General features: G+C 59.1%; 3 protein-coding genes across 3 annotated transcripts; 2 read left to right on the top strand and 1 right to left on the bottom strand.

The window, feature by feature from the left end:
- Positions 1-51: 51 nt before the first annotated feature.
- ABHD8 (abhydrolase domain containing 8) lies at positions 52-11,284 on the bottom strand. Its single transcript, XM_075444444.1, has 5 exons — positions 10,932-11,284; positions 4,017-4,794; positions 2,877-3,047; positions 2,512-2,728; positions 52-2,390 (listed from the first exon to the last, which is right to left on the bottom strand). The coding sequence occupies exons 2-5, from the start codon at positions 4,784-4,786 to the stop codon at positions 2,241-2,243; spliced, it is 1,308 nt and encodes a 435-aa protein (XP_075300559.1). The 5' UTR covers positions 4,787-4,794; positions 10,932-11,284; the 3' UTR covers positions 52-2,240.
- Positions 11,285-13,406: 2,122 nt separating this feature from the next.
- Positions 13,407-14,239, top strand: MRPL34 (mitochondrial ribosomal protein L34). The gene is made up of 2 exons (XM_075444184.1): positions 13,407-13,484; positions 13,677-14,239. Exons 1-2 carry the CDS (start codon positions 13,441-13,443, stop codon positions 13,978-13,980), a joined length of 348 nt encoding a protein of 115 aa, XP_075300299.1. The 5' UTR covers positions 13,407-13,440; the 3' UTR covers positions 13,981-14,239.
- Positions 14,240-14,801: 562 nt separating this feature from the next.
- DDA1 (DET1 and DDB1 associated 1) lies at positions 14,802-23,337 on the top strand. The gene is made up of 5 exons (XM_075443957.1): positions 14,802-14,859; positions 19,303-19,383; positions 19,824-19,875; positions 20,196-20,257; positions 21,161-23,337. Exons 1-5 carry the CDS (start codon positions 14,857-14,859, stop codon positions 21,269-21,271), a joined length of 309 nt encoding a protein of 102 aa, XP_075300072.1. The 5' UTR covers positions 14,802-14,856; the 3' UTR covers positions 21,272-23,337.
- Positions 23,338-26,153: the final 2,816 nt, after the last annotated feature.

Below are 26,153 nucleotides of genomic sequence, written 5' to 3'. Positions count from 1 at the left end.
GTGTTTTTGGCTAAGACATCCAAGCTGCGTGTGATTTCTTGGCTTGGCTTCCTGACTCTGCCGCGCTCCCAGGACATCCCCCCTCTCTCCCCATCACCAGGTCGGACGCGGCTGAGAATGTCACACGGCTTTACTGTGCGAAACGGCGCGCGCGCGGCGGGGGGCTCGGCGGGGGGCTGCGGTGTGCCTTGGCCTCAGCAGAAGCGATGTGGGTACGAGCAGCACAGACTCCGTGGCAGACGGGGGTTGGAGAGCCGTGGGCTGCAGCCTGGGGGGGGGTCACGGCGGGGACAGAGCCGCGTTTTGGGGTACGGTGGCGTTTCTGGGTACCCTCGTTGCAGCCCCCGGCCGTGCTGCGGGGCCTCCCCTGCCCGGGACGGGGTGGGAGAGGGGTGGGGGGGAAGGCTCGTGGAATTGATCTGAACACAGGGTCGTTAAAATTCTCATTATGAGACAGGTTGTGGCAGCAGCGGGCAGGGGCAGGCGCCGGCAGAGGGGCAGCTCTGCCCCGGTGCTGGGACGGAGCGGGGGCTGCCTGGGGACACCCATCACACAGGGTCCCTCTCGCCCTGGGGCTGGCGCCGAAGGACCCTTCCTCTTCTACATCGCTTGGTTTTGGGGAGAAAGATGGGCTCAGCCTCGGGGAAGGCGCTTTGGCAGTGGGTGCCAGCTCCGGTCGGAGCAGCCCTGCCCAGCCAGGAGCCCCTCGAGCTGACCTGGGGGTCTCGGTGCGGTGCCAGCCCCGTTCGGGGGCACAGCGGCGCTGGGTGGGACGCGGGCCAAGGGTGAGGTGTCCGTGGGACTGGTTGTTTCTTTGGTTTAAATGGGGGGAAAGAAGAGGGAAGCCAAGCTCTGGGGTGGTGGGGAGGCTGGGGCCATCCCCATCGCGTGGGGACGGGGCTGGCGAGCGGCCGTGACGAGCGCAGCGTCCTCCCGGCTCGCTCGGGCTCCCACCCATCCCGGTGCGGCCGGGAGCTCCCGCACCCTGTGATGGCATCGGGGTCCCCACTCGACGATTCTCGGGTACCTTCTCGGTCCTGCCCAGCTCCCGGCAGCGGGATGCGAAGCGCAGAGGGGAGGAGGTGATGGGACTGGCGGGTTATGTACAGTGTCAGCAGCTAAACGAGCTGTTGGCCGTTGAGCTCAGACAGTCGCGATCTGCTTTGTCGCTCCGAGACCCCACGGATCCGCACGGGAGCTGCCGGGAAGGACGGACGCAGTGGCAAGGCGACGGTGTATTGCTGGTCCCCCGGCACGCGAGGGACGCGTGCGATCCCAGCGGGGATGTGGTCCCGGAGCCATGGAGGAGCTGGAAGCTGGGAAGGGCGAGCGGGTCGGACACCGTGGGAGCCGCTGCGTGGTGGCGATGGCTCCGAGCACCTCCAGGATGCGGCAGCGGGAGGGAAGCGGACGGCTCTGCGGAAGCCAGCACTGTGGTACCTAAAGCGGCGGTGGCTGGGGACGTGACTGCGTGGACGGTGGAACTGGGGACCACCGAGAGCTCAGGTTTGGCGTCGTCCTCCCCGCCACATCCATGCCGGTGCCACCGGCGCAGGGGAGCTGACGGTCCCGGCCATGCCCAGGGGAGCAGGTCACCTCCTCGTCTTCATGTCCTGGCCAGGCAGAGACGAGCTGTATGGGCAGGCCCTCGCCAGGCAGGAGCTGCCGGGCGCTGCGGGCACGGCTGCCGGCAGTAACAGCGGTCCCGTCCTCCCGGCCCCACGCACGGCTCAAGCAAGGCGCTGCGAGGCTCTGCGAGGCAAATCCCGCTGTGGAGGCCGAGGAGCTTCCCCTTAAAGCAATCCCAGCTCAGCTCCTCGGGCCCTGGCCAGGAAGATGCCGGAGCCGACGCGCTCTCCCTGGAGGAACCCCTCCGAATTCTTCCCGCTTTGCTGCGGGTGGGACCAGTCTCCCCGCAGCCGTCTCCTCTCCGTCCCTGGCGTGTCGCTGCATGAAGAAAATAATACTAGAAAGAAACAGGATGAAAACGCTCCAGCGGCTGCCATGCCATCCCCGAGGGGACAGGGACCAGGTCTGCCGTGTTCCCGCTGCCGGCCCTGCACACCCCTGCCTGGGGGAGCCTCCGTGCTCCGCCGCCGGCCTCCGATGCGGCCGGGAAAGAAAACGGGCTGAGCTCCCGGCGAGGGCAGCCTCCGCCGCACCCCTCCGCTCTCGCAAACCCTTCTCCGCTCCAAAACATCTCTCCCATCGGAGCAGCCCGGTCACCACGTCCCACTGCCTTATTTCTTCTCCACTTGCGCGTCCCCAGCTGGCGTCTCGGGCTCCCACAGGACGAACTCGTGGAGCAGCGTGTTCACCGTCTCGGGACACTCCATCATCACCATGTGGCTGCCCTCGTCGATCACCTTCAGGAAGGCGATCAGCAGGATCTGCAGGGAGGCGGTGGCAGCGGCAGGCGTCAGCGCCGGGACAAGCCCCCAGCCCGCATTGCCGCGTGCTGGCAGGCAGAGCCCAGCCCTCGCCCACCCCCAGCCCCGCTCGGTCGCCCACCTCGGCCATTCGCTGGTCCTCCTCCACCGGGACGAACTTGTCGTGCATGCCGTGGACCAGGAGCACGGGCACAGCCAGCTCCGCGTGGTAAACCTCGTCACCCTCCGGCCAGTACTGCCCGCTCATCATGGCGCGCAGCACGAAGGAGGACACGTTGAAGGCGTTGCCTTCCTTCAGCAGCTGCTTCTCTTTGGCACCTTGGCGAGCGAAGCCAGCCCTGCGGGACGGAGCCGGCACGGGCAGAGGGTTAGCCCAGCACGGTGCCTCAGCATGGGGTGTCCCTGCCCGTGCTGGGGGGGTCCCTGTGGTGGCTGGAAGCCACGGTGGCCAGGGCCAGCCCTCCCCAGCGATGCGGTGCCACTCACTTGAGGAAGCTCCAGGCCAGGCATGGGGACAGGCAGTGCAGCACGCAGGTGGGCATGTTGAAGATGGAGCAGAGGCTGGGCTCCAGCGCCGTCGGGCCCCCCCCGTTGATCATGATCACCTTATGGACCAGCTCTGGGTACTCGTGGGCGAGGAAGGTGCAGAAGGACACCCTGTGGGGAGAGACAGGTGTGAGGGCCACGCTCCGGCCTCGGGGCACCAGAGGATCACAGAATCCCAGCATGGTGGGTGTTGGAAGGGACCTCTGTGGGTCACCCAGCCCAACCCCCTGCCCAAGCAGGGTCACCCAGAGCAGGCTGTAGAGGACCTTGTCCAGGCGGGGCTGGAATATCTCCAGAGAAGGAGACTCCACAGCCTCCCTGGGCAGCCTGGGCCAGGGCTCCGTCACCCTCAGAGGGAAGAAGTTCTTCCTCAGGTTCAGCTGGAGCTTCCTCTGCTCCAGTTTGTGCCCGGTGCCCCTTGTCCTGTCGCTGGGCACCACTGAACAGAGTCTGGCCCCGTCCTCCTGACACCCACCCTGCAGATGGATGCTGCATCCCAAGGCAGATCACAAGGATCCATGGCCAGAGCCCAGGTTACACCCTTACACCCCCTCATGTGACCCATGCCCCCCCTTCCTGGGGCAGGGTAACCGCAGTCAAACCCCACAGCCGGTGCCCTGCAGAGCCCGGGCAGAGGGGCTGAGCTCAGGGTCTCCCTCCTGTGCAGAGCAAAGCAGGGTGCTGGGACCCACTTGGGTGCCGATCAGCCTGGACCAACCTTGTTCTTCTGACCTAATCCTGCCCAGCTCGGAGCCCGTCTCCGGCTCCTTCTCCTCCCAGTCCTGCTCTCTGCGCTGCTTAGTCTCCGTCTAATTGACTTTCTAGGGCTTAGTCTATTTATAGGCTGTGCTCTGCCAGCTTCCCTGCCGGAGGACGGGCTCTGGGATTAGCTGGACCCGGGGACGCACACCAAGAGGATGTAGGAGATCAGAGCTGAGGGATAAAGCCAGAACGGGAAACCCCACATCCCTCCTCCGCTTCTCAGCCTCTGAAGTGCGAGATTTGTTGGGCATTTGCTGCCAAGGAGAGGACAGGGGGAATGAATCCATCCCTTCCCTCCTGGGACCCCTGGTCCCTTACCCGTACGAGTGTCCTATCAAGATATTCCTCTTCTTCGCGTAGCGCTTGAAGACGGCCCTCATGTCCTCCGCCAGCGCGTAGAAGGTGTAGGCGGCGGCAATTTGGGGAGCTGAGCTGCAGCCGTGGCCGGCCAGGTCGGGAGCCACCACTTCGTAGCCCAGCTTGGTAAAGAAGTCCAGCTGCTCCTTCCAGATGTCCAGCGAGCCGCCCACGCCGTGGATGAAGAAGAGGACCACGTCGCTGTGTGTCCCTTTGCAGCTCGTGATCTGCTTCTTGCAGTCGATGTTGATGACTTTCTTGGGTTTACGCTTCCGACGCTTGCCGGGGGCAGCGGCTGCTTCCCGTGTGCCACCTCCCGGCGTGCCGCATCCCGGCGTGCCGGCGGGAGCCTGGGCAGGAGCTTGGCTGGCCAGGTCGGAGAGCTCCAGCTCCACGGTGCTGCTGGGTTCCCCCGAGCTGTTCTGGCAGTGCAGGATCTCGGAGCGGACGGCGTCCCCCAGGTTCTCGATCACCAGCTGCCCGTTGCGGTAGATGGTGATCTTGCGCTTGCAGTGCACCGTGCCCCGCTCCGGCCCCCCGGGCTGGGTCTCCTCGGGCCCCTCTGGGGCCGGGCGGTTGGGTGGGCTGTGCCTGACCCGCAGGATCCTCCCCGGCTTCACCTCCATGAAGCTGTAGCCGTTGCTGGACTCAACGCTGTCCAGCGGCCCCACGGCGTTCGTCGTCTTGCCCATCAGGCAGCACAGGAGCCCATCGGTGATGCTGTTCAGCATTATGCTCCCTGCAACGAAGGCAAGAGGGGTCAGGGACCAGTTCCAGCACCCAGCGGGGACCTGCTGGGGGTCCTGGCTGTGGCACAGGGGACCAGGGACAGCCCTGTCCCCCCCCCGCTTCACTGCCAGCCCCGGGCAAAGCCGTGGCGGCACAAGCCAGGGCAGAACTTGCCTCCAGGGATGCATCAGAGGTGAACGTGGTGCTCCCCAAACCCACAGCCCTCCTCTGCCACCTGCAAACGGGCTTCTGACCAAAGATGGGCCCAGCACTCCCCATCCAGCTTTGTCTGGGCCACGTCCCCGCCGCCGAGCCAGCGCGACGTACGCTGGCCCAGCAGAGACCAACTCGAGCGGCTGCAAACCCAGGCGGTCCCCAGCACACAGCCGCAGGCCCCCGAGGAGGGGTCTGCTCTGGCCAAGGGAAGGAACGCGCAAAGAAAAGCCTGTTTGAAATGACAATGCTATTTCTGCCACCAAACATGGGGCCAAGGAAAGATTCAGCTATGAAAATGCAGTATTTATGCCAATTAAATATATGTATATGTATCCCCAGCCTAAACCACCAATACAAACAGCAAGAGATGGAAATTACAGGGCCTGGAGACGAAGGGTTTAATTACAGGCGCGCCGCAAACCGAAGCTAAAAATAATATGGCAGGAGAACCGGGGAGGGAGGCGGTGACCCAGCACCCTCCTGGGGGGTGGGAAGCCCCTTCCCCACATCCCCACCAAGCACCACGCGGGCTGGGGGGACGTGACACTGTCCTTGCCGTCCTCAAAGCTCGGGTGGCTTTGGGAGAGGGCTGTGGACGCCGGGACCACCGAGCCCGGCTGAGAGCGAAGCCAGAGCTGAGCACAGGCAGGCGTGGGGTGGGAAAGGCTGGTGGCACTGCGGGCATCGGTGCCGGGACCAGAGCCCGGCGGTGCCGAGGGTGGCTGGGGAGGTCCCTGCCTCCCCTGGCTGGCAGCCTGCTGCGCGTTTATTATTGATAAAGCTAAACATGGTGAATTATTGATGCCGATGGGCAAGGAGAACTGGAGCGGGTGCTGCGCAGAGGGGCTGCCCTGCAGGAGGGGGCACCGGCTGCCTCCCGAGCAGCGGCTGCGGGTACCAACCACAACCCCCAAGGAGGGGAGAAGGAAAAGCGTCTTCCTCGGGGGGAATTTAATGTCAAAATCCCAGTGACACTGTCAGGAGCAGCACCCTTAGCTCCCCAAACAGCCCCTCCCAGCGCACCCGGCAGGATTACGGGCGCTTTGCCGGCAGCCCGTGCAGAACCGAGCCGGGACGGGGGCAGGCTGGGAGCGCAGGCCTCCCTCGCTGCGGCTTTGCTCACTCACTACATCTGGGGCAGCCAACGCCGTGCCCTCCTCAGAGACCGCACGGACACCAGCGTGCCCAGCCTGGCCCCACGCGCTCCTGGGGACCGGACAGGCTCTGCCAAGAGCTGCCGGCCGGCGAGGAGCCCACATGCTCCGGCCCCAGCCCGACGCACGGCTCCTGGGTTTCCCTGAGAAAAACCAGCTTGTTTGCTCCAGGCAGGCGATCCGGGTAACGGTTCCCTTGGCAAAGCCAGAGCGGTTGCTTATCCGCGGAGCGCTGCCAGCTCTCGGGACCGCAGCCAGCGCTTGATTCTCGCCCGGCTCTGTCAGGGACAGTGGCCCGGCTCCCACGCAAATGCCATGCAAGGCTCTGGGTGCTGGAAATGCAGCAAAGCCCATCCTGGGTGCTCCTTCATTTCCAGGGGCTGGAAATGCAGCAAAGCCCATCCTGGGTGCTCCTTCATTTCCAGGGGCTGGAAATGCAGCAAAGCGCATCCTGGGTGCTCCTTCTCCTCGCCACCGGCTGGGGAGCAGCCTGGGGGCTCCCCCAGTGCGGGGCATGGCAGTCCCAGCTCTCTGCAGTATGGTGCCTCGCCAGGCATCGTCGATCTCGCTTCTGGACAAGCACTTCCATGCAGGATGAGGTTGTGGCGAGAGCTTTCCAGCAGCTCCGGCGGGCTGGCCGAGCACCCTGCTAAAGAGCTGTGTCACCCGCCGGGCTCCCTGCGCTCCTCTGGGGACGGACCCATCCAAGCTGATGAGCCAAGATCTCAGCGCCCTGGGAAGGAGAAGCCAAATCCAGACCTCGCTGGCAAGGGGCTGGCGTGCTCTGCTGAGCCACACTTCAGATGGGTGAGCAGCCCCAGGAGCTGGGCACCAGACTGGCTGGAGCCCCGGCTGGACGATGCCCAGCTGCCTCTGCGCGGGGACAGACGCGGCTCTGCTCCGGCCGCGCTCCTGAGCACCAGTGTGGAGCCAGGCTTGGGCTGCTCGTCGTCCCCGAGCCGCTCCGAGCTGCTCAGTCTGAAGAAGAAGAACTTCCCTCTGAGGGTGACGGAGCCCTGGCCCAGGCTGCCCAGAGGGGCTGTGGAGTCTCCTTCTCTGGAGATATTCCAGCCCTGCCTGGATGCGGTGTTGTGCAGCCTGCTCTGGGTGACCCTGCTTGGGCAGGGGGCTGGGCTGGGTGACCCCCAGAGGGCCCTGCCAACCCCCACCATGCTGGGATGTTGTGAGCAGAGAGAGGGGGCAGGCAGAGAGCCTGGGGGACAGGGGAAGCCAGGCAGACGCAGAGCCTCGCAGTCCCCGCCAGCACGACTGCGAGCTCTCCACAAGCCCTGCCATGGCTGCAGGCCGCGTCCTGCGCTCGCGCTGGCTACGGCTCCGCCGCGCTCGGCCTCGGGAACCTGGACTTGGTTCTGCCTCCGACTTCCATAAAGCCTGGCTTCGCGCTGCGCCTCCATTTCACGAGGCACTAATGATCTCTGTGTGGATTATAAACAGGCCTTCTGGCCAAACCGCCTCGACATTGATTAACTTCTCGGGATTAACTCAATTAGCCCGCCCTGTTCATTTCCAGAATTGATTTGCTGGAAGGCTCTGGCGGTCAGGAGCTCTGCAGGCAGACCCGGGAGCCCAGGCCCGGGCCACAGAGCCGCCCTCCAGCCTCGTCGGCTCTGGGCAGGAGCCCGGACCCCGCTGCGATGCCTCCGCTCGGGTACGCCCGGGCTGCAGCCGGTGGTCCAGGACGTGGCAGTCCCTGCTGGGTATCGGACTGGGAAAACCACCCGAACCCCAGCAGCACGTCCCGGGCGAGCCGTGCTGGGTGGGAAATGGAGGGACGGGAGGCTGAGCGACTCGACGCGGTGTCAGGCGTCGTCTCCGGGGCCGGGAGGCAAAGCGCGCCCGTCTCCCACCTCCCACGCTCCCCCGCTAACCCACCGCGCCGTCTGCCGCGGCTGATGCAGCCAGAAACATCAAGGGATGTTCCCTCCGCGAGATGAAAAGGGCCGAAAATGAAACCAGATGGATGCAAGGAACTTTGCAAAGATGCTGGTAACCATGGCGACGAGCTGCTTTCCCCCCCCCCATCCCGGCTACCTTCCGTCGCCGGCGGGGAGCGAGATTTCGGCACCGGTTACATAAGGCCAGGCACAACAATGAGTCAGGCGCGGCGTGAACCTGCCACCGGCCCCCGTGTCCCGCGAGCCCGAGGACTCGTCACGGGCTTGGGAAGGCGGGCAGCATCGCCCCGAGCTGACACCCACATCCCCGTCCCCCCCCGGAGACCGCTCCCAGCGGAGAGGGGATGCTGGAGGGACGCTGGGGGTTGATCCCGGGAGGGTGATCTATCGCCCAGGTCCAGACCTCGTCCCGGAGCACCCGTGCGGAATCCTCCAGCTTCACCCTCCCCGCCGCTGCGACGAACAACCCAGCTGGGGAAAAACAGCTTACTGACCTACTTGGGGCTGCAGCGCCTCGGATTTTACACAACTCGATGGCACCATGTCACAGCTGGAGGAAAACGGGACGAGATGTGACATGGCAGGGCGGAGGGCGGAAAGCCCAACGGGGTAACGTGGCAGGCAGCCACGCGAGGCTGACACAGAGCCCGTGGGGCGGACACACAGCCCGTGGGGCGGACACACAGCTTGTGGGGCTAACATAGAGCCCATGGGGCTGACATACAGACCATGGAGCAGACACACAGCCCGTGGGGCGGACACACAGCCCATGGGGCTGACACAGAGCCCATATGGCTGACATACAGACTGTGGGGCTGACATACAGACCATGGGGCAGACACACAGCCCGTGGGGCTGACACAGAGCCTGTGGGGCGGACACAGTGTCCGTGGGGCTGACACACAGCCCGTGGGGTGGTGTATCGGGGCAGTGCTCGCACCATGACCGCCCCAGGGGTGCGACAGCACGCCGTGGGCACGCTTACAGCCATGCCGGGTTGGGCCAGCCGAGCCAGCTCCTCCCTTGCCTTCCCTGCAGAGCAGAGGGTGTCCCCTGCCCCAAACGGCCTCCGGGTCCTGCCTCCCACCGTGGTCCCGTCCCCGCTGGGTCGCTGGGGACAGCCGATGTCCCAAAAGTCCAGGGTGCTGGGAACGACAGAATCATCCCCCTCCTGGCCCATCCCCACCGGGGAGAACTTGAATTACGGGCAGGAGGAAGGACGGCGCGTTTCTCCACGACCGTGCCCAGGGCAGCAGTGAGCCCAGCCCTGCCGAGAGCAGCCCTGGGAAACGTTTGGCCCCAACAAGGGAGCCGAGAGCGTCGTTTGCCGCAGGGGCAGTGAGCGGGAGTCAGCGCCGGAGCTGATGGCCACAAAACTCCCCATAACCCAGCGCTTCCCATCACTGCTCAGCACCTCCGTCCCCCTCCCTGCACAGAGCCCCGGACCCTCGCAGGGAGTAGCAGGGACTTGATATCTGCTAATTCCTTGCAAATCCTCAGAGGAGTGGTGCCAGAGAGGAGCATCAGTTGTGCTGCTGCCAGAATCCAACCTGCCATAATAATTTGTTCAGCTCTAATCCCTTCCCTCCGGGGCTCACGAGTATTAATGATGACACATGACACTCCTGAGGAATGGGCAAATATTATTACGCTCTTCCCAGCCTCCCCCAGTCATTCACTCTCTGCAAAGTGGAGAAACTGCAGCATCGAGAAATGCATAAAGAGAACGAGTGTTTAAGCACCGATCTCAGATACACGCAAGAAAATGTTTATGCCGCTTAGTCTTGGTCCTACAAAGTAAACTTCCCTCTGGGGGGACATGGAAAAGCCGCTTCAGCCGGTGGCAAGCACCTGGATTTATTCTGTTACACCTGGCTTCCCCGTCCTGATATAATTAGAGCAGCTTTATCAGGACAGTCAGGAGTAGGCAGTCAGAAGGCTTTATCAGTCCCACAAATAGCAAACCAAGGAGGCAGGGACCTGCTGGGGGGGGGGGGTACCGGTCCCCATCTGCAGGCAGCAGGACTTCGCCGAGGGCCCCGCAAGATGCAGGCAAATCGCCTTCAGCCAAGAAACGGCACGGCGGGGAAAGCAGAGCGTCGGCGAGACGTACGGCAGCCCGGAGCCGCGGCTGGCTGCCTGCCATCCGGCTCTCTTTAGGAAGGGAGAAGACCTTGAGAAACAAAAGATTATGCAACGCACAGCGGAGCAACCTGCGCCTGACCTCCGCGACCGAAATCCCCCTTCACCCCCTCCATCTCGCAAACCGCCTGGATTTGCAGGGCGATCGCCCGCCGCCCAGCCACAGGAAAGCCAGCCGGATTCCTCCGGCAGCGAACGTCCTCCAGCAGCGGGCTGGAAGCAACCATTGCAAGGAGGCAGGAGAAGAAGCAAACCCTGCCCCCTCCGCCGGGCAGCGATGCGTGCAGGTGCCCCCTCGATCTCCAGCCGAAAACCCAAGCAGATTTGTCACGCACATAGCAACAGCGGGCCCCGGTCAGAGCCAGCAATCATTTACCGCAATTGCATCACAACAGAAGCCGTCCCTTAAGTTTTATCGCCGGGCAGCTTTTTATAATCCTGTGCTCAAAGCACGCTCAATCTAACAGGGCTATTTAAGCACAAGCAATGCTGCGTCGCTGCGAGGCTGCCGTCTCCCCTTCTCTCCCCGCAATCCCATTTAACGCCTCTCAAATCCCTTCCTCTTGTCAGCTTTCAAAAAAAAAAACCACCCCATCTTTTGGCCATTTTGCTCCCCGTGCAGAGCACCTTCCTCCCCTCCGCTTCAGCGCATGCCCTACACCACAGCTGGTGCTCCGAGCCCTCCGCACAAAGAGGGAGAGGCAGAAGAGGATGCTCACCTCATTTATCGACGAGGATTGTCAGGAGGCGAGACTGAAGACGAAAGGCTTAAATCTTGCAGGAGGCGAAGGGGCAGAGGAAGAGATGCCCGAGGCGGCGGGAGCCTGTGCGGGATGCAGGGTGCCAGCGCTGGCAGGCTGCTCAGCTCGTCAGCTCCTCTCCGATTACATTTTTTTGCCTGCCTGGTGGGAAGGATGGAGCGATGCCTTCAGCTCAGCTCATCTGCCTCAGACCGAAATCTCTCCTTCCATCTTCTCCCCACCAGCAGCTTCATCACTGAGCTCTGGGGTTTGGGGGTGCTGTTTGTCCTTGGAGTCTGTAGCCATAGAAAGCCCCTTAAATCCCTCCTAAAGAGGAGGGCTCTCGCCGTGACAGACAAGGAGATCTGCCAGTCAAAGCAAGGCCAGCGCAGCCCCCCCGCCCGCCCGGGGGGACCTGCCTGGAGCGGGGGAGCCCGAGGACTCGCCCCGGGTTTTTGCCCCTTCCAGTGGGATGAGTTACCGAGCTCCTTTTGCACCTTTTACCATTTTCTCACCATTCCGGCATTTGCGGCTTCCCAAAGGTATCAGTGCCACGAGCATGTCGGAGCTCGGCACGGCTGACCGTGCACCGAAAGCGTGCATGCGCCGAGCCCAGGGGCCGGGGCAGGAGGGCAAACACAAAGTCACCACTGTCTCTTGGGTTTCTTTTCACAGCCGGGGGTTTGGGCGGGCTGGTGTCGCATCCCTCACCCCGACAGGGTGACTGCCCCTGGGAACACCCCAAACCACTGCGGAACAGCCCCGGCGCTGGTGCCCGCGCTTGGCGACGCAGCTGGGCTTGCCTCCAGCAAAGCCATCGGAAGGGTCTTCCCGATGATCGATGACACCAAACTGGGAGGAGTGGTGGATACACCGGCAGGCTGTGCTGCCATTCAGTGAGACCTGGACAGGCTGGAGAGCTGGGCAGAGAGGAACCTGATGAGGTTCAACAAGGGCAAGGGCAGGGTCCTGCCCCTGGGGAGGAACAACCCCAGGCACCAGTACAGGCTGGGGCGGCCCTGCTGGAGAGCAGCTCTGCGGAGAGGGACTGGGAGTGCTGGGGGATGACAGCGTGACCACGAGCCAGCAGCGTGCCCTGGGTGCCAAGAAGGCCGATGGGATCCTGGGGTGCATGAGGAGGAGTGTGGCCAGCAGAGCGAGGGAGGTTCTCCTCCCCCTCTGCTCTGCCCTGGGGAGGCCTCATCTGCAGCGCTGTGTCCAGTTCTGGGCTCCCCAGTTCAAGAAAGATGAGGAGCTGCTGGAGAGAGCCCAGCGGAGGGCTACGAGGATGAGGAGGGCACTGGAGCATCTCTGCTACGAGGAGAGGCTGAGGGAGCTGGGCTTGTTCAGCCTGGAGAAGAGAAGGCTGCGAGGGGACCTTCGAAATGCCTCTAAATATCTGCAGGGTGGGGGTCAGGAGGACGGGGCCAGACTCTGTTCAGTGGTGCCCAGCGACAGGACAAGGGGCACCAGGCACAAACTGGAGCAGAGGAAGCTCCAGCTGAACCCGAGGAAGAACTTCTTCCCTCTGAGCGTGACGGAGCCCTGGCCCAGGCTGCCCAGGGAGGCTGTGGAGTCTCCTTCTCTGGAGATATTCCAGCCCCGCCTGGCCACGGTGCTGTGCAGCCTGCTCTGGGTGACCCTGCTTGGGCAGGGGGCTGGGCTGGGTGACCCACAGAGGTCCCTGCCAGCCCCTGCCATGCTGGGATCCTGTGATCATCGCAGACAGCGAGGACGATGGAGATCCCTGGGTTACTGGGACTCCTCACCCTCTGACCCCCAGCCAGCATTCCTCGCCTCGTCCTCCTCCTCCCGCACCTCATCTCCCTGCTCTGTGAAACGCAGACAGTCACGCTCAGCTACTCAGGAGCGGGCGGCGGCTGAGCCCTTCTGCAGGTGCCTTGGCACGCCCCACACGCTGCTGCTCGACAGACGCACAACGGACGGTAGAGCAGGGAGGTGGTCAGAGTCCCCAGCACCCGCGTCCCCTCTGCCAGGCCCAGTGGGGTGCCCAAGAGTGGGTGCCTGTCCCCCGCACTGCTCGCCGGGATGGCTTTGGCCAGCTCGAGCCCAGCCCTCCCGGGCGAGGCGGCGGCGTAGGCCCGGTGTGGCGGTGGGGCCCTGGGCCTGGCCCTTCTGCCCTGGCAAGGGCCAGATGCCGGCGGAAACATCCTGGCGAGGAATAACCCGGCCGTTGGAGGCGGCCCTCGCTCCGTCAGCGGGCTGCGGTAGGGACGAGCCGGGCGGCTGCGGGAGGCCTCGGCGCTTTGCAGGCCCGGGGGGCCCAGCCCGTACCCCGCGGCCGTCGCCATGGTAACAGCGCGGCGGGCCCAGCCCTCCCCGGAACTACAAGCCCCATCGTCCCTTGCGGCCCGCCGCGTCGTACGTGCTTGCGGCGCTCCCTGCCGGCCGTGATTGGCCGGGCGGAGGGAGCCAATAGGGGGGGGCGTTGTTGGGGGGACGCCGCTGTCAGGACGGGAGAGGGGCCATGGCGGCGCTGGGCCGGCTCTGGCTGCGGGCCCCTGGCGGCAGGTAACGGCGGCCTGCCCGGGCCGGGCCGGGCCGGTGTGGGGCTGCTCCGGGTGGCCCCTGGGCGGCGGGAGGGACGCGGCAGGGCCGGCCCTTTCCCTCACGGCTGCGGAAAGTCGCTTTATTTTCCTGTCAGCGGCAGCGCTGGGCTCTCTCTCCTCACTCCTCCGCGTTTTCTTTCTCTTTTTCCCAAAGACTTTTTTCACCGCAGCCCTCTGCAGCCTGCCCTTTCCAGCCCCGAGCAGCCTCCGTCCTCTGCAGCCCCCCAGAGCTGCCCCTCGGGAGCCGTCTCGCCTTCGGACCCGCCGGCGTCAGCCCCGGCCCAGGCCCGGCCTGGAACCGCCAACAGATCCGCACGAAGTCGCGCGGCAACGAGTACCAGCCCAACAACCGCAAGCGCAAGCGGACCCACGGCTGGATCAAGCGCATCAGCACGCCGGGCGGCGTCGAGGTCATCCTGCGGCGCATGCTGAAGGGCAGGAAGTCTCTGAGCCACTGAGGGCCCTGCCCGCCGGCTCCCCGGGGCCCGGGGCGAGCCCCCCGCCGTGAGCTGGCGCCGCTCGGGGTGCCGAGGGAGGCCGAGCTGTGCCGCGCCGAGCTGCAGCAAGCGCCTGCCCCTCGTGTCGGGAGTGTGCCAGGCGTCGCCAGCCTCCGAGGGCTTTGTTTAATTAATGTCTGCTTTTTAAATTGTGGAATTATTCCCGCTTTGTACGCGTGATTCAGAGATAAACTTGGGGAAAACACGCTCTGTCATTAAAGCCCAGAGACTCGTCTTGACCTTCCTGCGCTAGCTGTTAACGCGAAGCTAACGGGGAGCGGGAAGTGGGCTCGTTCCCTAGCCACAGCTGCGGGGGAGGCTTCGGAAGGGTGGCACGGGCGCAGAATCAGCGCGGAGGGAACTTTATTTCTATTTTTATTTAATTTTGCCCCGGCCCGGTCTGCTCCTCCACTCCCCTGAGCTGCTTCAGGACCCGGGTCCTGGTTCTCGGCTGGAGCCCGGGGCTGGGGACGCGGCGGAGGGGAGGAATTGCCTTCTCCTGGCCAATGTTCTCCCAGCGCTGCTAATTAACCGCCTCGTTCCTGAACAGTCATTAAGGAAGGCGGAGGGGAGCGACGCGCGGACTACATCTCCCAGCGTGCCCCGCGGCCGCAGCCACATCCGGGTCTTTCCGCCCTGCACCCCTCGGGCCTTCCGAGCGGCATTTCCTGCCTCAACCGAACCCCACTCTCGTCGGATCCGCGCTGAGTGACGGGCGCGGCGCCCAATAGGAGGCGAGAGCGGCGCGGCGCGGGCCAATAGGGTCTCGCGGGGCGGGCAGCGGAGGCAGTGGGTGGGTTGAGGCGGGGCGGCTCCTCACGGCTGGCGGCAGCGAAGATGGTAGGTGCCTCGCGCCCCCCGCCCGAAATGGCGGCCCCCCCCGGCCCGGGCCTGCCCGGGGAGCGCGGCCCCTGGGGCCCCCCCGGCCGCCCCCCGCCGCCCCACCCGGCCCGGGGACGCGGGGGCCCGGCAGCCGCCTCGGCCCTGCAGGGCCCGCACCCTCCGGCGTCCCCGCCCGGGGCCTGGGCGGAGGTGGGAGGGCGGCGCGGCCGCGGGGTCCGCGGCCTGGGCGCCGTGAGGTGGGGGTGCCCGGCTCCCTGGGCCGGAGGGGTGCGGGGGTTGCTGCGCCCCGCGCCCAGGGGTCCCGCCCTTGGCTGTAGCACCCCAAGATGGCGGGGCTCCCCACCCCCGGGGCGGGGTGCTGGCGGGGTAGGGACACCCTGAGCTGGGCCGCACCCCTGCTTTCGGGGCGGGGGGGTGAGGGGGGCTGGGACACCCCAGGCTGCGGGGTTCCCCTTTTCTGGTGACTGGGGGAGGCTGCGGCACTTCAGGGTGCGGGGTGTTCCCCTCCGCGGCTCCCCGGGGTGCGGGGTTTGCCCCATGCTCAGGGATGGGGGGGCTGGGAGCAGCTGGGGCACTGCCAGGGCACTCCCAGGGCACGGGGGGGGGAAATTTGGGCTTCCCCGAGGGGCGGGTGCCCCCCTGCCCCAGGGCTGGGGGGTGTGCAGGCTCTTCAGCCCTTGCTGTGCCCCCCAAGCAGCGACAAGCGCTCGGGCTGGTGCCTGAGCGTGCGGCGGCGGCTGTCAGAGCCAGGAGGCTTCCAGTCCCCGTCCCTCTGTAGCGGCGGAATAATTTTTGGAGAAAAAGGGTTTTCCTTCTGCTCGTCCACAAGCTTGGTGACGAAGGGACAAGCAGTGGCGTCCCTGTGGCCTCCGTGTAGAGGCATAGGGCAGCTGAGAGCTTAGGTGGCTGTTCCCACGCTGGTGTGAGTGGCTTTCCTCTAACCCACGTCCACGTGTGGGTGCGTCGTGCTGGGACAGAGCCCTGCTTTCGGCGTCTGTCTGCTGGGCCTCGTCTGTCTGAGCGTTGTTACTGCAGTTCCTTTCAAAAGCTGGGAATGGGGCACATATTTATGGGTTTTTCAGTGTTCTGCGTTTAGATGAGGACTGTTGTATTCCTAGGAAGATGAGCACCCTTGTTGACACAGGAAAAGTAGGTGCCTCTTATCTCTGCCTCACTTCCCGATTCGTAGAAGGAACCAGCGTTGTCTTCTGAAGTTGCTTAATTGCACTTGTTTTGTTGTGGGTTTTTTTTGGGGGAGGGTGGGGGGTGCTGCCTTTCCCCAAAGGAAATGAGGCGTCTGCTCAGTTCAGGTGCTGGCTTTTCACTTCCACGCAGGAGGCTGCCTCAGCTTCGCTGGCTTGGCCGGGCTGCGCTTTCCTTGGTTAAAGAGTGGCAGAAGGCATGCAGGGGGAACGTTTCCTCCCGTGACATTATACGGGAGGTATGCCTCCGGCTGCCGTGTGCCATAGGTGTGTAAACACCGCGCTGACCTGCCGGGCTGATTTATCCAGTGCCCTTGGAGCAGATAAGGTTCGTTGCACTGGGAGCATTGTCTCATTCTGAATATCCAGGAACAGGACTCCAGGCAGTTCCCCCCAGGGAGCCTTTTCGGGGATCTCTGCGGTCGTTTCAGCAGATAGCCGCTGCGACGTGCGTGTGTGCAGCAGGATTATCGTTATCGGCGGGGTGGGCTGTGTCGCTGAAAACCAGGCTTTTCAGCTGAGCTGGTGACGAGTGCTGAACGTGCTGACTGGGTGGGGAAATGTCCGTCTCGCGTGCTCGATTGTTTTGGTGTCCCCGTCGCTCTGCTCTAGCTCGGTGGGCACTGCTGGGGGGTGGGAGCTGCTGCTGGGCTGAGGAAAGAGAAGGTGGTGGCTGAGAGCCAGGGGCGCTGGTGGCCGTTGGAGCTGAGGTCTCCAGGTGTTGGCTGAGCGTAGTAACCTTCCTGCTTGCGAGTCTGCGCTTAGCTCGTTTATATCCTGCTGCAGTTGTTTATATGGTAGAGAGAGGAAAAAAACAAACCCCGTTGACCATTTAAATTGCATTTTGACTGATATTTTTTACAGTGTTTTTGCAACTTACTAGACATAACTCACTCTGCTGTCAAATTCCATTAAAAGACTGCGGAATGCCCGGTGAGAGCTGCGATCCTGCTCGTCCAGCCTCTCCAGGGAAGCGTGGGCTCTGCCAGACCAAATCCCTGGCTGGAAAGTAGGGAACAGCCTGGAGTGAGGAACTTGGGGTGAGCTGTAGCCTATTGAAGAGGTGCTTGAAGTTGTGTGCTCCTAAGTAAGAGCAGTTATTTTCCGTTCTTATAAGTGGTAATAAACCCAAGTAGTTGTCAGGCTTTTCCTGGAGTAAAAGAAATCACGGATATGTCTTCTCTCTGGATTGGGCTGGTGTAGCGGAGCAGGTTACTTTGGCGTAAAAAGCCTGCAGATTTAATGCAGTGGAAAGGTGAGGTGCTTTGAAACGTAATGGGATATTTTTAAAGATCCTCAGTCATTCTAAGCAGAGTAATATAACTGCCGATTCTTAAATCTGGGCTGTGTGGAGAGAACTGTTTCTGGCTGTGCCTTCGGAAGTCGTTAAAGGGTTCCCTGTCCTGGGAGCCCTCGGGTAGCATCCGTGTTCGCTGATCAGTGCTGGCTGCAGATGTTGGTGAGAGCAGAGGAACAGAGCAACCCATCGGCGCAGGCGTGGGAAGCGGTGAGCTGAGGGCACAGCACGGTCCAAAACCGAGCAGAGCCGGGAGATCCTGCTGTAGTTCCCGAGCTCAGCATGGTACGGGCGTTACGCCGGTGAGCGAGCGATGGGCTCTGTCCCGGAGGGCTCGCGATCGAAGGCGGTGAAGGCGCAGGGAAATAGCGTTGGTCCTGTGGGGCTTAGGACAGGCAAGAGAAACTTGCAGCTCGCTGTTGGAACCCAAGTCCGCTCTTCTAACAAGATTATTTCTAAAACCAGGCAGATGGGAAAGGGTTCAATGTGGAAACGAGAACGTCAGTAGAGCTCTTTTTAAGAACAGAAGTATGAATAATATTTTTTGGTTTGGCTAATTATAGCTCTTTGTTTTGAATTAAAGATGGCAGCGTTAATAAAAATAATGGCTATTTAAAGGAAAACAATGTCTTCTAACCTAGCAGTTTTGTAGCAGTAGTGTCCCATTTATTTGTTGCTTCCAACACTGAAATTAAATGACTTCTCGTCTGCTGCTTTACTGTCCTTTTAAAATTGCTTATGAAGAACGTGGTGTATGTTCTGGAGTAGAATCCTATAGTGTTCCGTATAACAGGCTTTGGATCTTCAAGCACGATACGGTACTGGTAGCTTGTCTGGTGACTTAGAAGGGACGGTCTCGGGGCCTCTCTCTCGTCTGCTTGTCGCACAGGTACATCTTACATTTATTACCCATTTTCTCTTTACTTTAAAGAGGTTGCTGGGCATCTTCCTTTGTACTGTGAGTAGAGAGGCTCCAATGCTCTTTTAAGCTTTCTTTTCTCCTGACCCCGTAATGTTCTCCTCCTGCCCTCCTCTTTCACTCTGGAGAAGGAAATTCCTGTTTCGTGCTGCTACGGCTTAATTAAACTGCGAGGGCTCTGCAGGGCTCCCACGGCTGTTTAGCGACTGGCTTTGCTGGCCTCTGTGGCCAAGATTTTTGTTGGGAGTGGCAATCCAACCACTGCCATCAAAACTTGAGATATTTTTTTTCGTTGCTATGCCAGTAGCCTTGATGTGTGTAGGGATGTGACCCTTCAAATAAAAAAAGCCCAAAAGGCTGGGTCTGGCTGAGAGGTGTGCGATGAGGATTGGGCTTCTGAGGCTGCGGAGGCGTTCGTTGCGCTGTGGAACCAGCCTTGGTCTGTGGCAGCGATGGTAAATGGTGAGGCGAAAGAGCAGCTCGTCTGATACGGTGTAGTACTGACGGCCTGCAGATGTCAGCGGAGCTGTGGCAGAGTTTCTTGTGCAACGTTGTGATCTGTGCTGGTAAATTACTGTGGGTTCTGGTCTGTTAGATCAGTGGTGTTTGCGTGGTGCAGATCTTCCTTCTGTCGGGGCTCACCCCACTGGATGCATACCTCTGTGCTAAAAGGTACGTAATTAGCAGCTTTCTAACTGAACTACTGGACTTTGGGGCTGTAATGAGCCAAATGCAGAAGCTGGGGGTCGGCCTGCTTTACAAAACCAGTTTTGGGCGGGTTTCAGTATCCAACAACCGCCTCGCTCACTGGGGCCTGGCAGCATCACAGAATGTTCAGGGTTGGAAGGGACCTCTGTGGGTCATCTCGTCCAACCCCTGCCGAAGCATCCTTCAGTTCCTGCAGTTGTTTGTCTTAATGGCCCGAGCGACTCCTTTGAGAATCGGCACAAAGCAAACAGCAACCGGAATATCACGCTTTCTTTCCTCACCTGCTTCTCTGTGTGTATTTTGTGTCTTTTTAGGCCGATTTTTTGAAAGGCTTACCGGTCTACAACAAAAGCAACTTCAGCAGATTCCATGCGGACTCTGTATGTAAAGCATCGGTAAGTGTTGCGCATCCCAGTGCTCCGGGAAGGTTTTCTTGCGCGGCTCAAAGGGTGCTAGAGTGATGTGAAGTCGAAATGAGTATGTTGTTTCTTAAAAAACTGTGTCTGATCACAGCTGATAGCTCATGAGTTGAGATTGGCAAGGAAAGCTTCCTGCTTACTTTGGTGACGAATGCGTCATCACGTCAGCCAAACCACATCTGTGGTGCTTTCTTTGTGTATGTGCAGTCTTTAACAGTAGTATTATGCCCTGAAAAACATAAGAAAAATGAACCTCCTTCTTTATACGTGTGTTTTAAAAAGCTGTAGCCACAGCGTCGTGTAACAGGGCAGAATATCGTAATGCATTTGCAGCCTGCGTTACTGAGGGCCTTTTGGTTGGGCTAAAAATCACCTTTTGCTGTCTTTGTTCTGTAACGGTTCTAATGCTTCCACAGAATAGAAGACCATCAGTGTATCTTCCCACGAGAGAATATCCATCTGAACAAAGTGAGTCTGCCTCGCTGAAGTTTGAGGTTTTATAACTTTATTCTGTTCTAATATTGAAAATCTGGTGTACGTGTAATTTCTCTTATTTTAAACTTCGGACCAGGTGATACTAGTGAACTGTCACCACGGTGATTAGCAGCCTGTGGCTAGGCAGTGTTTTATGTGCTTTTCCTCTGTCCTTGTTGAGCGATTGGTGTTCCTGCAAGCTGTCGTTAAAAAGGAACCGTGCTGAGTGTGTGAAGTAATATTGTGATTACTGCACCGTTTAAAAAGTCATCTTTAAAATGACCTCAGTATGTTTCTCTCTCTTTTTTTGGCAGTCATAGTAACAGAAAAGACAAATATACTTTTGCGTTATTTGCATCAGCAGTGGGACAAAAAGGTATGGTTGTGTTTTCTTACTGTTAGCACTGTCTTGATTTGTGGACTCGGGCTGATCGAGCAGAATATTGATCATAATCAAAATACCGAAGAGCAGTTAAAAGAAAGTGACCCAGTCCTTGTGAACTGCTCCTCGCCAAAAGATAGCGCAAGGAGGCTCTGTCCCTGCGCAGCGCTTCTTTGGAAAAGGCAATTTGTTCTTCCAGTGTAAGGACGTTCGCTCGTGTTTAGTCTGGAACTTGGCAGACTGCGGTTACATCTCCCGCTTACTGCGGTTTTCCTCTGTGACCTTGGCAAATTGGTCTCCCCGTGCCTCAGCGTCTGCTTTACAGCCAGGGTGAAGCTCTCCTAAGTGCCTTGGGTACAAAACCTGAGCTCTCGTATGAGGAACGCACGCGTCGCTGCGCTGCGGTTGGGCTGCCCGGGCTGGGAGCGCTCGGACCAAGGCGGTGACTGAGGAGTGGCAACGTGGAAGCAGTGAGTGTAGCTGTGGGCAGAGCAGGGGTTCTGGAAGAACGTGGAGAGAGACAGAATGATAAGGAACCTTGAAGCTGCAAAGAACGTATTTGTGTGTGATAGAAGGCTTTGGGAGATTTTGATAAGTTCAGGGACTGACTCAGAGCAGTGGGAAAGAGGAGCTTGCTCATGTTTTTTTGCAGTATTTGACATCTATAAATAAAAGCTGCTGAGAATGGTGTTTCAGTCCCACCCTCAGATTTGAAGAACAATCTAGAAGGAGCACCTCTTGTCTTTGGGCAAAATCCTCTCCAGTGTGTGTTGCAGTGTGTCAGTTAGGTCCTTGCATCAAAAAAATTCACAAATAATAACTTGTTCTACCGACGCTAGCTCTCACCAGAGTCTGAGGCTTTGGAGAGTTTCACCGTGGCTTTCTCTCTCCAAACAGAATGCAGCAAAGAAGAGAGATCAAGAGCAAGTGGAAATAGAAGGTGAGAATTCGGCGCCTCCACGGAAAATCGCTCGGACAGACAGCCAGGATATGAATGAGGACACTTAAGCTCTTGACTTTCTCCTCTACTACTTTGCAGGCGCTTCCTGTTTTGTCTCAAAGTGTGTAAATTTTGCCCCGTGCCCCCATCTCTCACCCCTCCACTATGCAGCCCAAACCACTTCTGACTTCATAGGAGCCAATGTATTTATTTTTTTTTTCTCTCCATTTTTTTTATTTATGCCGTAACACTTACGGAGCAGTGGTGGAACAATTCAGTAAATGATGTAGTATAACCTTAGTTCCTCCTTTCTAAAAACATACACTGTCACTTTCACAGGTTTTGTTGAATCTGTTACCTAATCAACCAGGCCTAGCTACGGGAGCCTGGGCAGGAGAGGTGGGTCGCTGCCGAACCCTCCCGCGGTACTGCCTTTCCGGTTCATGTACCCGTTGGCAGATTACAAGTGGTTAACTCTTCTTTGGGTGTGCCCAGTCCAGCCATAAGTGTGGGGCCTCACAATTTTTCACAAATATTCTGAAACTGGCACTGCACTAAAAAAATCATGGGTGTCCTTTAGGGTTACGTTGATCTTAGCAAATGTGTTGTCAACTTGATCTGTCACTTGCGTTCTTTCGGCCTGCTCTGTGAGAGCCACAGTCGGTATCTCGTGCATCAGTGGCCACGGAGAATTCAAGTGAAAGGTGTGTTGCTTTTGTTGCTCCTAAATTCTAACAGTCTCTTGGTCTGGAACGGACTGATACGTGCAACTTCTCCGCTGGAATAAAAGGATGCTCTCGTCCTGGTCTGAGTGTTTGATCAACAGTGTGTTTCCGCAGCGGCTGATGGGATGGAGTTGGGTAGGCACCTGCAGGCAGCGCCTGGCTGGATAAGTCTGGCAGCACCTCGGCAACTAGATCTAGTTCTCGGTCTCAACTGCCGGCTCTGAATAATGGTACGTTGTGTTTTCCTGCGATATCGGCGTGTCTGGAATGGAGTCCAGGACTCGGAGTTGATCAAAATGTGAGCTTCCATGGTCTTGAATGAAGACCAATCCCTTTCGGACTGTGACAGTTCAGTGCCTGTTGCCTGTAACCCTTCACTGACTCTTCGATAGGAGCCGAAATGGAGCCCTGTAAGTCGTCTGGGTGGATTCCGAGGTTCAGAGACTGAAAGGAAATGAGCATCGTCGCCTGAAGGGGACAGGAGAGGTGTAGCTTAGTCATGATGTCTTGTCTGCTTTAACGTGAGAAGCTGACTTCACACTGTGTTAGTTTGAATTGTTGCGTTTATAGCTGTGTTTTTTCCTCGTCGACAAATCCTAAACACCAAGTCGAGAGATCGCACAAACAATTTTCTAGAGATCCTGGATAATTCTGAGTGGCTGTCGTGGCCACGAGCTTTGAGGGTTTCTGCCGTCCCCTTCTCCACGGCATCCCGTTCGACCAGGGCATGCCGCGTGTTCAGGTCCGGGGGCGAAGGGAACAGAAGGGGAGATGAACTGCTGCTGACGACCGTACGTTGCAAGGCAGAACCTTAGGAAGAGCAGGGCACAGCTCACGTGGCGTTTTTAAATGTACGTTAGGCACCAAGTTTCTGATGCAGTGAGTGGATTTAACTTAACACTGAGTAGTTTAGAACTTTGTATCTGCCTCAAAAAAACCTTACCTTTTTGCTATGGCAGTAACCTCCAAATTACTGGAATGTCGTTGAAAATGCCAACTGTGTTGGTGAAGATAAAGTACGCTGGGGTTTCCGTCTGATTTTCTGGCGATGGCGAGAGGACTCCTCCCAGAGTCGCGCTGTCAAAAAGCGCTTTTGTGCAAAGTGGAAGGCGCTGACTGAAGACGCCGTGTTAGCATCCGGCCTCGCAGGCATCATCCGAAGCCGAAACTGAAGAATCCTTTGAAGAGCTGTGAGATACCAAAAGAGGAACCGAACGTGCAGCTGGTGGTGAAGTGTGACCAATTTGTGTGTTTAGCAAAGCTGGAGAGCTGCAGCCTTGCGGTGATGTTTGTACAGTGCTTTAAAGTTGTAAAATGCTGTATAATTCTTGGTTGGTATGGCAAGGTTTGAGCTTTGCTGACTTCTCTGCTAGACAGAGTGATGTACTATTAAAGAGAGTTGGCAGTTCCTTCCTGTTGTAAACCCCCGTCTTTGTTCCCTCCGTGTCTTTAAAAATGATCTGCTTGGTTATGGGAGCCTTTGACGTATTTCAGATATTTTTAGGAGGTGAAAGAAAGTTGCCTTTTTAAAGTAGTTCTGAAGTGATGGAGAAACAAGTCTTCAAAGGGACGTGACTTGGAGCGCCAGGCTGGCCGTGGTTCTCTTGTGTTGGTGGTTGTGTACACGCGGTGTGGATTGTCAGTACCCGCCGCGAGTCTTTCTGCCTCCCGTCCGCTCGGACGTGAGCGCTCCCTTCCTCCCTCCCTCCTCCTCCTCCAGCTCGCTTTCCGTGCCGCTCCCGGCTCCAGAGCCCTGTCCTCGAGCTGTTGCCCTTTGATCCTGTGTTCACGTCTCTCTAACACATGGTAAGTTTTTCGGGTTGGAATGTTGCATGGAAGATCTTACTTGCCTAACTGTGACTTCCTGGTGCCTTAGTGCATGGAAAACAACAAAAAAATGTGTAAAAAAACAAAGCCTGGGTTTTTGCTGACCGCGCTGTTTGTAAAATACCGAGCTCCTCGACTTCCAGCTCTCTCGTTACAAAGTGACTGAGATTTAGTGACCCTCAGGGGTTTTTTGTATACGTCTGCATAGCGGTATTTTTATTGTTTCTGTTACCTATGTATACTAAAGTTTGGGTTTTTTAATGAAAACTTGCGGTACTTGTCAGAGATCAGAATTTTGGTTTGTTTTTTTTTTAGTTGAACAGTGCATCTCTTCTCAAAAGTCAGAGCAGCAGAAACGTGTTTTTGATATCGGGGCACGGTGCGTCTGTCCAGGAGCAGCCCCTCCCGGCAGACTCCTGGTCACGGGCGTCTGTCCTGCGTCGAGCAGCGCCGCAGCTTGCGCCCCGCGCGAGCCATCAGCTGTCTGCTGTAAGTTTAGAATATCAGAAAGTCAGGCACTGCCTTTTTCTCACATAAAAATACACTAATGACTGATGTTCAGGGAAACTCAAGTTTTGTTAATTCTTGATATCGTATGATCACTTTTCTTTTAGTGGAGAAATAGTTAAATACGCAAGAGTTAGAGGTGGGGCAGATGCTGGAGGAAAGGGTGGGCTGTGAGGTGTTCTGTGAATTCGCGGCTGAGGGGCCGCGTGGCTGCGGCTGGACAGCAGTCGGTGGTGCCTGCGCTGGTGGTTGGCTCTGGGGTTTGCTGGGACAGTTTTGTTTTGTCCGGGTGCGTTCAGTCGGGCAGCGTTGGTACCTCCAGCTTTTCGAGGTGTTTCCTGCTTGCCTGGAAGTCTTTTGAGACCTGAACGAGTGATGCGCTGAGTGACCCGCTTCTGCATCGCCTCCCGAGGTCGCTTCCGACCGGTGAGCACCGGGCAGCGGGACCTGTGCCGGGAAGGTCTGGCCTTGTCCGAGGCTGTGCAGGACCGTTACGGAGTTTGCAAGCCTGCCCAAATCCCGAAACCACGTTGTGCTCCGCAGAGCAGCGAGCGGCGGTGTGGAAATCCAGACTGGGAGGGGAGGACGGGAGCTGCTGGGTTCCCGTCCGCCAGAGGCTGCGGCTCAGCCTGGGCTGCGGCTGTGGTGGGTTTAAACCCTTCGCCACGGGAGTGTTGAAGGTGAACAGAAGTTTTGAGATGCATTTCACTGTAAGAGGACAAGCTTTTAGAATTATTTGGATGTGTTACATCTGATTTCTTTTTTTTAAAAAAAAGACTTGTTTCCTTAGCCTTGGCGAGACACACCAGCAGCGTTCGGGGGCGTGCGTCCCAGGGTTGTTGGGAGCTGGCGCTGGGCTGGGTTGTGGTGGATCCAAAGGACAGCTGAACCCGACCGCTGTTTGCTGTCACCCTGGTAAACGTGCCAAGCTGATGGGGAGCTCCACGCGCGTGGGGTTGTACCGACGGCTCCGTGTGGGGAGGCTGTGAGGTTTGAGTGGAATCGGCTGGGAAATGGGTTTCCTTCCCCCCAGTCCGTGCCTTACGCAGCAGTTCAGCTGTCGGTCTGTGGGCTGTTGCCTGTGAGGCAAATTTTGAGCATGCTGGACACTAACCTTAAAATTTTCACTCTCTACTAGGTAGTTACAACAGGTGTAACTTCAAAGCTTTATTTTTTGGTGAGGCCCTTGACACTGGCCGTAAGGGCAAAGACGAAGCGGGAGTCTTGAGGTTTTTCTAACACTGCAGCTATCAGCTGTGTTACCACTGAGCGCTTCCTGGCTGGTTTGTGTACCACTGGCTTCGTGGTTTCAGATTTTTTTGTTTTAAAAAGACCTGCGTATCTATAAAACTAATTTGTTTCCCTGGATGAGTGGCGTCAGCCTGGCAGCAGAGGAACTGTGTGACGCGCTACCCGTGACCGGAGGGGTTCCGCTGATCTCTCCCCGTGTCGGGTTTTGTCTTGTGGTTTTGGATGTGCCCCAGAGCCTGGGAGCTCCTGTCCTTCGAAGCGGAGAGGGTTGCCTCTACTGGGAGCAGCGCAGGGCTGTCGCAACACGGCCGCACCGGCTGACCTTCGCGCCGTGCTGGGTCTCTGCTGCTGGCTCGCAGCGGCTGTGCCCTGGCAGGGGGGAGCGCGGCCCCGGCGTCTCGGCTGGCAGCCCCTCGGGGTGTTTGGCACCCAGGGGGGCTGAGGCAGCAGCCTGGCCGGGTGCAGTGCCTGCGCCCGCTGACGCCTTCGCGGTCTCGCGGTTGCGTCCAGCCTGCACGAGATGAGCTGCTGTCGCAGCATCGGCTTGCAGAGCTCCTCCTGAGACGAGGGCGCTGGCAGCCGAGACACGTTTTGTATAAAAGATGTGTGTCATCCGGAGAGTTTAATGTCAGCGAGGAGA

Source organism: Opisthocomus hoazin, chromosome 27 (assembly GCF_030867145.1).
Source record: "Opisthocomus hoazin isolate bOpiHoa1 chromosome 27, bOpiHoa1.hap1, whole genome shotgun sequence".
Lineage (NCBI taxonomy): Eukaryota > Metazoa > Chordata > Aves > Opisthocomiformes > Opisthocomidae > Opisthocomus > Opisthocomus hoazin.
The sequence above is the reverse complement of the archived record's forward strand: the minus strand, read 5'-3'. Positions and strand labels throughout refer to the sequence as shown.